The sequence below is a fragment of the Triturus cristatus genome, chromosome 11, assembly GCF_964204655.1.
Source record: "Triturus cristatus chromosome 11, aTriCri1.1, whole genome shotgun sequence".
NCBI classification, from domain to species: Eukaryota; Metazoa; Chordata; class Amphibia; order Caudata; family Salamandridae; genus Triturus; species Triturus cristatus.
Window position 1 is genome coordinate 22,857,866 of NC_140594.1, and position 13,819 is coordinate 22,871,684.

Genomic DNA, 13,819 nt, shown 5'->3' on the forward strand with positions numbered 1-13,819 from the left:
ACTGAGGTCGAAATGTATAGGTTGGAAAGAGACCTAGAATCCGGAGTGACGCCGGAGAAGCTCCACTTACTGAGTCTGAAACAACATGACTACAAAGCGCTAGTCACGGACAGGGCCAAGGCATTGGGTAGGGAGCGGCAGGGTAGGGTTTATGAACTGGGAGGCAAAGCCGGGAAACTCATAGCATGGCTAGACAGGAGGGAATGGGCAAGCAGACTGGTCCCAGAGCTCAGGGGTGACGGGGACGTTGTTCTCACAGAACCACAAGACATAGTTGATCGATTCGCCAGTCACGTCCAAGCCGTCTACAAGACAGTCACAACATGCACCGAAGAGGACTCTCAGGAATTGTTACAAGACAGAGACTTCATAGATAGTGACTTATCAACAGAAGAGATAGCTCAAGCAATCCGTTCTTTAAATTCAGGGAAAGCCCTTGGTCCCAATGGTATCCCCATTAAGTTATACAAATTACGACCAGATAAACTTGCACCTTACCTAAAAACCATGTTTGAAGAATCCAGAGAAATTGTAGTACTTCCCAGGGAGCAGAGAATAGCCACCATAGTCACCATACATAAAGAGGGAAAACCCAAGACTGACTGCGCCTCCTACAGGGCAATTTCTCTTTTAAACACTGAGCCTAAACTCCTGGCCAAACTTCTAGCCAATCGCCTAATCAAAATAATTAATAACTTAGTTCACCCCGATCAATCTGGCTTTATGCCACACAGAAATACAGATTTAAACCTGCGCAGAGTCCATGGGGTTTTGGATAGGGCACACACTATCCAAGAACCGGCTGCGATTGTATCCTTAGATGCTACCATGGTATTTGACACTATTGAATGGCCATACCTCTGAACGATCCTGGCCAAAATGGGGTTTGGCCCGAAGTACGTTCAATGGATATGACTCTTACACCAGGAGCCTTTGGCCCAAGTGGTAGTCAACAATAAATTATCAGCGACATTCCCACTTGGCTGAGGCACTCGTCAGGGCTGCCCACTTTCACTGCTTCTCTTCGCCCTAGCCCTGGAACCTGGCAGCCTGGATCCGACAGGATCCTATGATACGAGGTCTGCGATGGTACCCAGACTTAGAAGATCGCATCTCGCTTTATGCGGGTGACATTTTGCTCTATTTGGCTTTCCCCACGAAGTCCCTCATAGTAGTATTGGATATCCTATCTGTGTTTGGCAGATTCTCCAGCTTTACGGTCAAGTGGAATAAGTACCTATTGTTCGCCCTACGGGGAGATCCACCCACCCCCCCTAGGAACTGCCCTATACAAATTAACACTGCAGGCTTTAAATATTTTGGAATTTTTATCTCTCTTGCCCCTACAGTCCGTTTTGTTTTAAATCTTCTTCAGCCCCTGCGTAAGCTTAAAACAGACATTGCCAGCTGGAAGTTACTCCCCCTTTCACTCCTGGGCAGAGCCGCCCTATTCAAGATGATGTCTCTGCCTAGGTTCCTCTACATATTACAGAATACTCTAGACTCTGTACCGGCTCACTACTTTAAAGAAGTCGAAGGTCTCCAGAGGGACTTGCTGTGGAATGGCAAACCTCGCATTGCCCTCAATAAATTGACACTAAACTGGTACGATGGGGGCATTAGCCTCCCAGATATTAAAGAATATTACTGGGCTGCACATTTAGTGGCCATCAATCATGGAACGTACGGCCGTATTGATGACCCCGTCTATGCCATGGATAGATGGCTCCTTCCCGGAGACACCTATAACAGGGCATTATATCCACGACCCAAAAGAAACACCTTGACGGGTCCCACCAACCACGCCGTCCCCATTTGGCATGATGCCACTAATTCTCTCGGATGGGGGCAGAAATTGACCTTGGCCACCCCGCATTTGGGACTCTGAAAAACTGGGCAATCTATGGAAATCAAAGGGGTTTGATAGGTGGGACCTTATTGGCATTTCCCATATTAAAGACATTTGGGGAGAGGGAGGGGTCAAATCCTTCCACACACTACGGAAGGAGTACGAGCTGGCAGGCACCGAACGTTTCCGATATACACAGATTTTGCATTCACTCCAATCTCATCTTCCCGGGGGGACCTCACATCCTGAAGCCTCACCCTTAGAGGACAGAATCTTAGATGGTCACCTGCCCGAAAAAAACTATCTCCTTAATCTACAAGAAACTAATTAATAACATGGCAGATCCCCTCCAATCATTGTAGGAGAAGTGGAGGCGAGATGGGGTGGAAATAGATGACGAGGACTGGCAAGTGGCAGTGTCTTCCCCTAGAGTTTTAGCCATTCCAGCGCGCCTCAGGTTGGTGCAGCTTAAAATCCCCCATAGAATATATATCACGGGGCCCCTATTGGTGCTTATGGGAAGATCCGATAATGGAGAACGTAAGCGGCGCTGTGGCCATATGGGGACATTCATGGATATCATCTGGGAGTGTAAATGTATTAGCTCCTATTGGAGCATGGTCCATGACACAATCAACGCGGTGCTGCAGGTCCATCTTCCCCCAGAGGTACGTAGGTGCCTCTTGAATATATGGGAACCCACAGACCTGAACACTCACCCGGCTCAGTGGGCCACACTAGGGTTCATGATTGCTAAAAGAAACATCGCACAATTATGGAGAGCAGCCCAATCGCCCACTCTTGAAGCCTGGGAAAGAGACCTTGATTGGTGTATGTATAGAGAGAAAAGAGTATATTTGGCCAGGGGATGCCCCATAACATGGTCCCATATATGGAGTCCCTGGAATACGTACCGTGGAGAGATTTGGGTGCCAGCCCAATGTGCTGAACAAGATGACTCCCTAACCCCGTGACATTCCCCTCTTATACACTGTCTGAAAACTCTCCTCCCGTGCCTCTCTACAATGTATAATTTGATTGATACCTCTGTATTGTTTATTGAACCCGATGTACGTTTAATAAAAAGGTTTATAAAATAAAAAATAAGAAAATGTCTTTTTCAACTAGACATAATGCTTAACATTCAATTTAATTTCTAAGTATTTTTAAAAAGCCAAAATAAATTATTTTAACTCAACATCATTTTCTATGGGGTTTTATTTTAATTCCCCATCTCCATTATTTTCCATGGGAGGGTGTTGCAGTGTCAGTGGTTCACTATGTGTGGTTCTGGGCATACTACATCTCCCTTAACTAACACTTTACCTTCATCCCTGTTTCGGACTCACAAGTCTAAACTTGAGAGTAACTTTGCACTTCTAAATGGTGACTAGACAGAAGTAGTAAAGTTACTCAGTGTAAGAGTAAACTTACGTCTAGATTTACTCACTTGAGACTAAGCCTTTATCTATCTATCTATCTATCTATCTATCTATCTATCTATCTATCTATCTATCTATCTATCTATCTATCTATCTATCTATCTATCTATCTATCTATCTATCTATCTATCTATATATCTTGAAATACATTTAAAAAAATTAAAACTCCTGAACGAATTTTATTTTTCACCTAACAACTTCAATAGGTTAAAGCTGATTCATTACTTTTAGCATTCTAAAATTAACTATACAAGTATGCTTTTTAAATTCCAAAATAGGTTTGCAACATTTCAGCTTACAATCACAACTCTTTTAACTTGTGAATAACCTTATAATAATTAAATTACTGCTGACAATATTTTTGAATTATTAAATATCTTTTTATCATTTTATTTGGCAATCACTCCTTTTCAAGTAATAGACATGTGTAACTATTTTTTTTAGAAGTTTACAGTGTCTGAGTGCAGGCCTTCCCAAATGTATTACCTATGTTACCACAGCCTTTTTATGCGTACCCCTGTGCAACATAAAAATCAATTCTTTCTTTCTCCATTTATACATTTTATGGTGAAACAGATTTTTTGTTAGCAAAGAATACATTTGTGGTTCCTCCGCTAAGGCGGACGAGCGTCGCCCCACACGAAGAATACAATGGTAATAACAACTTTATTATCATTTTACTTTTATGGTACTGGCCCAGTTTTTTTTAAGGGGCGGGGCTGGGCTGCATTACAGCCTGGGTGGAGAAGATGCCCAGGCTACCCCACTCCCCCTCTGATCGCCAACCGCGGTGCTCAGACCAATCACAACGCTGCTATCAGCAGTGTTGTGATTGGCTGGGAGAGACTGGGAGCCTGCATGAGTCCAGGCGTCAATGGAAGAAGAATGTGGGAGAAGCGGCGTCCAGGTAAGTGCAGTTTTTTTTTTGTTTTCACACCCCACCTCCCGCCTGCTCCCTTCTCCCCGCCCCACCACCACAGCCCCATAGCAGCCTCCACTGAAAGAATACAGCTTTTTGATGCCTCTTTTGGATAAAAAAAAGAAATACTTATTACACCTTTAGTTATAATCTAAATGAATAAGTATTTCATGATAACAATTCTGTTCCACTCTTTTACTTCTTTCTTTCTCACCAAAATGTATTTTGATAATATCTGCATGTTCTTCTGATGAAATTGTTGATATGTAGCCTCGGCATTCACGGAGGTCTTGCCCCTTCATGACAGCAGGCATACTCTCTGAAGGTCAAGTGTTAAATATCGAGCTACTAAAATATAATAGCCAGGATATTGCTTACCAAAATATAGTGAAAATATGTATATATATGGTATATATAGGTAAAAATATATTGGATTACAGAAGACCATGGCCCCAGCATCTGGAGTCTCACAGTTTTTCCTTGAGGTCACAGCCAAACTATCTTCTCTTCTAGAAACAGCCTATCATCATACGAATCAGTTTAACATTCTGTCCTACAACAAACTTCGAAACAAGATTGTTGACTACCAAAATATATGGAGAAAATGATAGGATTATTACTATGCTTAACTCCACCTACATATACCATAACACAGGTTTCAGGGACGTTCTAGTTAGGAATAAGAATTTAAAAAACCTTGGAAATTCACGGAAAAAAACACAGGTTACAGGAACGTTATAGTTAGGCTGACATTTCACTTGTACAAAACCTGTGAAATTCAGCTGTTATAGTTAACTGCGCTAATAACTTGCGCCCGCAATGCACTGCTGATGGGGAAACAGCGTTTACAGTGCTGGTAATACCACGTGAGTAGGTTACAACGCGAACGTTACATCGTCCTCGTTGTTACTACGCATGGCATTACATCGCAAGTCGTTTCAATGACTTGCACTAGATGGCGCGCAACACCAGGGAATGTGTCGGATTTTGAATACAACACATTCCCTGCTGTTGCGCTAACTGGAGTAGGAATATTAATTTATACTATTCCTAAGTCCAGCGTGCCATTTAGCGCAAGTCGTAGAAACGACTTGTGATGTAAAGTCATGTGTGGTAACAACGCGGTCGATGTAACATCCACGTTGTAAGCTACAGCAGGTTAATGGATTGCGTAGTAACGTGATACATTCCTGCTGATGACGTCACATATTATATCACTCATGACATGTCTAACTTTACGACTCATAAATGCCCTTTGTGCATACTGAAAGTCGTAAAGTGAGACTTTAGTCTCAGTTTAACTTTGCAAATTGGGCCCCATATCTATGAGTCTAAGTAAAGCCACGCAGGGTGACTTTACGTGGCCTCATTGATATGGGTAAGCCAAGTGCGCCACTGGAACGCCATTAAAAGTGACCTTGAGGTGGCGCGGAGGGCTTGTAAAGAAGCCCCAAAATGTTTACAAACTATCAGTGAGGCATAACATCACCATGGAATGTCCTAAGCGCTATCCAAGCTGACAAAGCAACGCCAAAATCTTTAAAAAATGACCCTGTGCCAGTCACTCTGCATAGTACTAAGTAATGGCCGCTCTACACTGTGCTGTATCAAAACATAGACTACACAACGCTGTAACAAATCCGTTCTAGAAAACTCTACACAAAAATCATTTTATCAAGCATCCTGAAATTGCAAGTTTTCTCGTTGTCTATAACCAGCTCTGAACATTCTATTAAAAGTATACCTCTAGACATATATAAGAACACTTATAAGCCTTTCACATCTTCCCTCTGCTCTAGATAACCTGAAGAAGCTGTACTGCTGCAGGGATTTTCCCCCAGACTGTATTCTGGAAACTCTACTGACCCTGGTGAAAGAAGGCCCGGAGAGCGCCATAAGCGTGGACAAGCATGGCGCAGGAAGATGACTTCCACAAGAACCTGAGACACATCCCATGAGGCACTATGACTTCACTTACCTTGATGACGTCTTCATCGCTGGATTGGCACGAAACAGATTCTGAGATGTCAGTCACAGCACCATTGCCTTCCACCGATACCACCTTGACTGGAACCGCAACCGTCTTCCCGGTAAGAATTGCTGTGTTCAGGATCTCCGACTCCTGAAATCCAAAAGAAACAAAGAGGAGACTGAGAAAGGCCGCCTTGAACCTGTCGAGCTGTACAGAACCTCTTGCGAGGACCATCCCTGGTAAAGAAGTAGGATGATGTAAGCCACATATTAAAGCCGCAAGAGGACTATTTTGATAAAACTACAGCATATCCAATGATATATATCTTGTTATTTTGATGTACAACTAGAAAATCCTTTCTCGAGAAGCCATGTGGGATACAGGGTGGGAGAGAGAAATCCTTTATGGGTTTAGAGAAAAAAGGAACTTGTGTAGAGCTCATATGCAGAGAGGAGCAGTAGTCTGGTCCAAGGTGGAGGATGAAACATCTGTCTCCTTCTGTTGGTTCTGGTGAATTTACTCGCTCCATTCGGCCAACAGGCAGCAGTCGCCACAGCTCTTCAATTGATCGAATGCGGCCAATAAGTCCAAAAGAATCAGTGCTGCCGTACCACCATTATCGACTCTGCTCCTGTTATCTTCTGTAGCCGCCACCAGGGCTAATTTAGGGCAATGGCTCGATCGAAAGCCGTACTGGGATCAATCGAGCAGATGGTGCTCTCCAGGGAAAGCCATGAGATCAGTCTTCATGGCTTTCTCAAGGATCCTGGCAGGAAAAGGAAGGCGTGAGATGGGCGGGTAACTTTCACGTCCTGCGGGTCAGGAGAGGGCTTTTTAAGCAAGGAGAAGTACCGATGCCTTCTAGCAGGCTAAAGGAAAATGCCCTGAAACCAATATCCTGTTCAGGAGTTCAGAGAGATGTACAGACAGAGTACCTGAGACGCAGTAGAGACATTGGGAGGGCATGGGTCAGTAGAGGACCTTGGGAGGGCATGGGTCAGTAGAGGACATTGGGAGGGCATGGGTCAGTAGAGGACATTGGGAGGGCATGGGTCAGTAGAGGACATTGGGAGGGCATGGGTCAGTAGAGGACATTGGGAGGGCATGGGTCAGTAGAGGACATTGGGAGGGCATGGGTCAGTAGAGACATTGGGAGGGCATGGGTCAGTAGAGGACATTGGGAGGGCATGGGTCAGTAGGAAAATGTGATTTGGTAAATTTGGAATTCCGATTAGAAGTAAATTCATTGGAAATTAAACTTACCTTTGATTGGAAAAATTCCGCTAATTTATTACACTGGTCAGGTCCTATGGTGCTTTTATTTTCACAATTGGCAAAAGTTTTCACTGTTTCCAGTAACTCTTTAGAAGGGCTGTTTGCAGTGATACTTTTTTCCATATAATTTCTAGATTTTTCTGCTATAATCAAGGATCTACGGTCACTCATGAGTTGTTTGTGCTTAGTTTTTCATCAGGACAATAGTTTTTTCTCCATTTCTGTTCCTGACGCTTGCATTGTTTTAACGTTTTCAAATCTTGTGAGTAGCACGGAGCAGGTCAATCAATGAATCAGCAGCTTGTAAAGCGCAACTTCTCACCCGTAAGGGTCTCGAGGCGCTGGGCGCATTCCTTCTTGGGTTTCTAATAGTATTTACAGGGGCCAGCTGGGTGACTGAGGAGTCAATCCAAATGGCGCCATTTAGAGTGGCTGATTCAATGTTATTTCCAAGCACAGGTCCAGATTTTGAAAGGATGTTGTTCAGTTTAGACTCATCAATTTTATGCCAGGGGCGGAGTTTGATTGTGGTAGGCAGACTGTGGCTAGGGCAATTATTGTTGGGGACTTTAAGCATGAGAGTTATCCGAGGGATAGTCACCGAGGTGCCCAACTCAGTGTACAGATCCATGTCTGTGTGCCCCATTGGAGGAACTGCTATCTTGTGAAATGTTACCCTCTTGTGTGCTAGAGGCATTTAGTGACCTCATTTCAAGGGACAAAGCCCCTCCTTCTCTCACTAGCCAGTCCCTCTACCCTAGTCCCTTCGAACCCTTGATTGACACCCAAGGCGTGGAGGACAAACGTAAGGTTACTCCATGGGGCTTTGGAGGAATTGCAGACCTGAAAGTAAGCCTTCATGATTCAGAGGGCAAAGATGGCGGGAGGCCCAGGGGTTCACCTGGGATGAGTCACAGACTGGCATGAAGGGGATTGTGGGACATTTTACACGCTGATCATGACAAATAAATCTCTTCAATTTACTGCCAAAATATTGTCATCGCCATCAGTTGGATCCATGGAGCATGAGTGGAACAGCCTGTGTAGAGCACGTACATGTATGTCGGAGCAGTCCTGGACACATACAAAGAAGGCATGTGCCGAAACGGTTTAGTAATTAACCAATTGGCAGAGACATAGGAGGAATTTCAAAGCATATGTTGGTGTAAATGTTTCAGGAGCAGGCAGGGAAGAGGGGAAGCAATAGGTGTAAGTGCACTCATACATGGCATGGGCATATCTAGGTGAGTGCATGTGTGAATGTTTTAAGAGCAGGCATAGATGGTGCGGGGATACCTTTTCTAGAATATTCATGACTGTTCAAAAAGCAGGCACCAACATGAAGCAGGAATCTTTACCTGAATGTAGAGTATGTACATTAGCAGAATGGTTTGTGAAGGTGAGCGCGGAGCAGGCACCTAGGTTACACCAGTGATCAAAACCTGCCTGTCTGTAAAACCGTCTTTAAACCCTGATGACTGCCCCTCTCTTGCATCGCAGCCTGGCAAGATGTCCTGAATCGACACCACTAGCAATTTTAAGACAGTTTATCACACAGTATATCATTAATTAATATCAACCCTCTTGAAGTGTCTTTCAAGCAGTCTGTGTGAGACTCTTCGACCTGTCACCCTCCTTTCATAATATTAAATGATTACATTAATAATGGAATTGTTCTACTTCAGAGAACCCACAATTTGGGCTGGATTATGGCATTTGCAGAAGTATGTACATATAATTTGCAGATTAGCCCATGTCAGTGATGGACAAGGGGTCAGGTGGAGGGAGGGTGTAAGGGGGGGATGGCATGCATCCCGCTGCTTCCTCTCATAGTGTCTATGAACAGGATTGTACAGTCATTTATCCATAGGCAATGGTACTAATAAAAGACTTTAAAGAAGCCATCTTCTCTGGAGGAAGAAGAGCTGGTGGGGCAGCAGTCTTCTGACAGTCTTTAGGTGTGTAGAGCAGACACATTTCCGCCATGTTTCAGCCGAGTCACTATACTATGATCTTAGGGTGAACTGTTCATGACCAAGCCTCACAGTTAGAACTTTGATGCAAGAGCTGTCCCTGAGCGGGAGTTCTATTGGAAGGGTAAGCTTTTAGAGTCGACTGTTGTATCTTCTGAAAGATAGCCCCTAACTCCATGGCGTGTAGGTTGCCTAAAGCAATGATATCTGATCGCTGAGGAATTTGGGACTCAGATGTTTGACCGTTTGCGAGACATGGCACAGGTCCATCAAGAGCTCAAAAATTTGAAGTCGGGATGACGGACTCTCCCAGATACCTCACAAATTCATTTGAGATGCATTTTTATTCACATCATCTGGGTATTTCATTGCTCAAGAGATCTCTGCAAATTTCAGATAGGTTCATTTCTAAAAAATACAAGTTTATATCTGGGGATCACATGTGACACAGGACCTTCAGAAAATTAGTCATTGAATATTTTGAAATAAGTAACACAGAAAGCACTTTATAATAAAAATGTGTTTGTATGAAATTATAAATATCTTTTGAACAAAATATACGTCCAACCGAAAATAAATGGAGAGAAAATATTCTCTTGTGAGCCAAAATAAATTTATTTTAAAAGGAACGCCTAAGAAAGATTGTCTCTCAATGGTTTTGATCATTGCTAACTCTTTTTGTTTTTGATCAGCAAAGTAAGCGATTTTCTGAGAAAGAAAGTGAAACAGAACATGCATGGAATATGGGAGAGACTGTACATGAACCTTTTCCTGGCAGGATATCCTTGTCAGTGCCAGAAAGCCTCGCAGGTGATAGTTTGCTTCAAAAATCCACATAAAACCTAAAACCAAGGTGGAAAGATTAAGATATTTGGCTAACATTTTAAATGGATATTGCATTAAGGCAATGTTAAAGGAGCAGTCACAATGTACCCCATAATGATGACAGCTGAAACTCCCTTAAGAATTTGTACGGTTGCGTGCAGATATTTGTTGAAAGCTCATGACAGTACATAGGTTGAATTATTTGGCATGAATATCTGCGAGGGCAGAAATAAAACGTTTCAATAAAATAAAATATACCTACCAGGGTGCATTGCTGCAATCTGACCTGCCCTCTCAATCGGAGATTTCATTTCCTCTCCGGTGCAAACTGCAACGGAACCTCTCAGAGAGTCTTGCAATATTGAATTTGTTAGCTCTATTTCCAAATTATTACACATTAGTTAGTTTGCTCGAAATATTAAGGGCCCTGTTTATCAAATGTGTTGTATCACTTTTGCACCATGCAATGTGGTGCATGTACGACGCAACCCTTATTTGCGATTGTTCAAGCCACACCAGGCCACTTTGCGTGGCCATCAGTGGCTTGGTAGGTCAGGAGTAATGCAACGCAGTACAAATCACTGTGTTCCATCACTCTGCCCTGAAAGGGAAATTCATGGACGTTGGGCGGATGATCTCAAGTAACTACCTTGGATTTTGACGCATTCACAGATTTACCATCACTGGCAAACCGGGAGATGCACCAAAAAGCTATGTCTTCCCAGTGGAGGCGCGACAAGGAGAAATATCTCTATTCCTCATTCCTTCCTCGTTCTATGAGCGCTTCACTTTGCAGCACACACAGATGGAGGACAATGCCTCTGGGGATTGTTTTTGTGCAGGAAGGTGTCCCTTTCTGCACTAAAACAATCCTGTCTACAACACAGGCACCTGGATTAGAACTAAGAGACTTATATCACATAGTCAGGCATTGCCTCAGGAAAGGGTACATGGGAACCGAGTTTAAAAGGGTTATTTTGTTAAAAAAAAAAAAACTCTTAATGTTAACTAAAGGGCAGTAGCGGTTGCTTCCGGACTCGGATGGTGAGATGGGAGCAGGGCAGAGGTGAGGTGGGAAAAGCAACACAAACCGGGTCATATATATGCCCCAAAGTACACAATGTGCTAGTGTGAATATGTATTGTCACTTTGAGAGTTTTTCCAATATATTGAGTTAGTAAGTTATATACTGATTGATTAGGTTGAAAATGGCCTACTGTTGAATTAGATGCATGTTATAAATGATGCTGCTAATATGAAATATTGATACGGTTTTAAAAGATGTAGATTACAGGTAAGGTGCCAACAGTAAAATGAGATACATCACAGGGTGGTTTGCATGCATTTTGATAATGTGGCATTTTAGCATAATATAGGTCTCCAGTAATGAGTAATATATTGCGTTTATAGAGATGCATTTTTAGAGAAAATGTTGAGTCCCAAGAGAGGAGGTGCTCATGAACCTAAAAGTCCCCCAAAATGTACTTCAGCTTTTTTATTCTATGATTCATTGTCCTTTGACCTAACATTGCTAAGAAAAGTTGAACAGTCATAACTATCAATGCGAAATTGCTTGCAGGACAAAAATAATATTTTTCAAACCATTTTATAGATGTTGTGTGTGCTGTTTGTGACAAAAGAGATGAGGATATGTTGTTTAAAATTAGAGAACTGATTTTGTATTTGACACTGAATTAATAAATTATGTTTTTGCAAATTCAATAATTATTCTGTAGATCTTGTGAATGGGAAATCATCTTAGCATAACACTGACACAAGGATTATGTTTAAGGCTTCCTGCAACCCTTCACTAGGGTCTCTATTGTAAACTTTATTTCTTTATGCTTTAGGATTTAATACCAGCACAAGGATGCGGCAACGCTGATTGATGTTCCCATTCTAAGATGGTGGACTGCATAAGGTCTACACCCCAGCAGAGAGCAGCGGCTAAGATGATGGGTCTATTCCAAGATGGTGGACTGCGTAAGGTCTATACACCAGCAGAGAGCAGCGGCTAAGATGATGTTCCCATTCTAAGATGGTGGACTGCATACGGTCTATACATCAGCAGAGAGCAGCGGCTAAGATGATGTGCCTATTCTAAGATGGTGGATGTGAGACCGGCCTCACGGCGTTGCCCTCCCAATCATCCAGCCAACCTGCAACCACCCTCAAGACACGACATCTCCGACTCCGGCCGCCCCAGCCACCCAGATCCGAGGGCCGGCCAGAGCCCTGACAGACTCGACACCCTACCACGCATGTCCGACCGAGGGAGCGGGAACCCTCGAGCCAGACCCAAAGGCGCCAGCCCAGTCACACCTCGGGTCGCCTTCCCCGGGAAGACTCGGTCGGCCACCAGGCCCCTGGGGAGCAGGCGCCTCCCCTGCTGAGCATCTGGGGTCCCTCCCAGACCCACCTGAAAAGACCAAAGAAGTGAGCGGCAGGAAATCCCGCCGGACCCCCTCCGTCACCCCAGTCCCCCCTCTGCGAGGACCCCGGACTTCAAAGAGCAAGCGGAGTATAACAAGGGGTGCCGGAGAAACGAAGGTAGAGAAGACCTGGAACCATCCGAGCCTGCTGACGCTGTCGCGGCTCCTGAACGCTGAAGTCACCTGGGCCTGCTGAGTGACTCGCGGCCTCTTGCTATTGAACCATTTGAGCCCTGCTGACGAGGTCGCGACTCCCGAGCACTGAACCACCTGGGCCTGCTGAGTGACTCGCGGCCTCTTGCTATTGAACCATCTGAGCCCTGCTGACGAGGTCGCGGCTCCCGAGCACTGAACCACCTGGGCCTGCTGAGTGACTCGCGGCCCCCAGCTATTGAACCATCTGAGCCTTGCTGACGGAATCGCGGCTCCCGAACTCCGACCACCTGTGCCTGCTGAGAGACTCGCGGCGCTCCCCTTGAGGACGACTCGGTAAGAGATCGCCCAGAGAATCGACACCCTCCAGCTCGAGGATTGTGAGCTATCCGCAGGGTATTTCGCAGAGACACTATCTTGAAAGACTGTCCCGCTACCCCCATTCCCCACGACCGATTTTTGGTACTTTGTGCCACTGCTGTACTACTTGCATCTTGGATCATAAAGAACCCTTGAAAATCATCGATAAAAGAACCTATCGTCCTACAAAGAATACGTGGGGTGTCACTCTGTTCGTAGTGTATATCAGGGTGTGCGCGCCTAGTTTGGCCTACGTGGGAGAGGTGGGTCAAAGGGGTGGGCAAGACGGGCATCGAACCCCCCTCCGGCGAACGCCTTTCCAACATTTGGTGGCAGACGACGGGATCCGAGCCGACACCGAAAGAGAGCGTGCAGTAAACGACTGACACACTACCAAACAGAGATGGAAGGAGAAACCTCCCTGGGTGCCGCAGGTACCGAAATAAGCTCACCGTTCCGAGAGGATCAATTGGACTATTACACACATAGAGAATTAAAACAGTTTTGCAAAGACCTTGGCATCGCTACCACCGGATTAAGCACAAAGGAAGACTTCCAGAAAGTATTGAAAACCTGGGTCGAGACGGGGGCGCCCCCGACCCAAACGGAAGGAGACTCT

At 44.6% G+C, this 13,819-nt stretch overlaps 1 protein-coding gene across 1 annotated transcript in view; it reads right to left on the bottom strand.

Annotated features, from left to right (window-relative positions):
- The window catches only part of LOC146783173 (transmembrane protein 132D-like), a 1,969,967-nt gene that overhangs the window by 367,653 nt on the left and 1,588,495 nt on the right, over positions 1–13,819 (bottom strand). Inside the window, exon 5 of the mRNA XM_085636467.1 lies at positions 6,189–6,332. Coding sequence (XP_085492593.1) covers positions 6,189–6,332 — 144 coding nt within the window. The remainder of the gene's footprint in view (positions 1–6,188; positions 6,333–13,819) is intronic.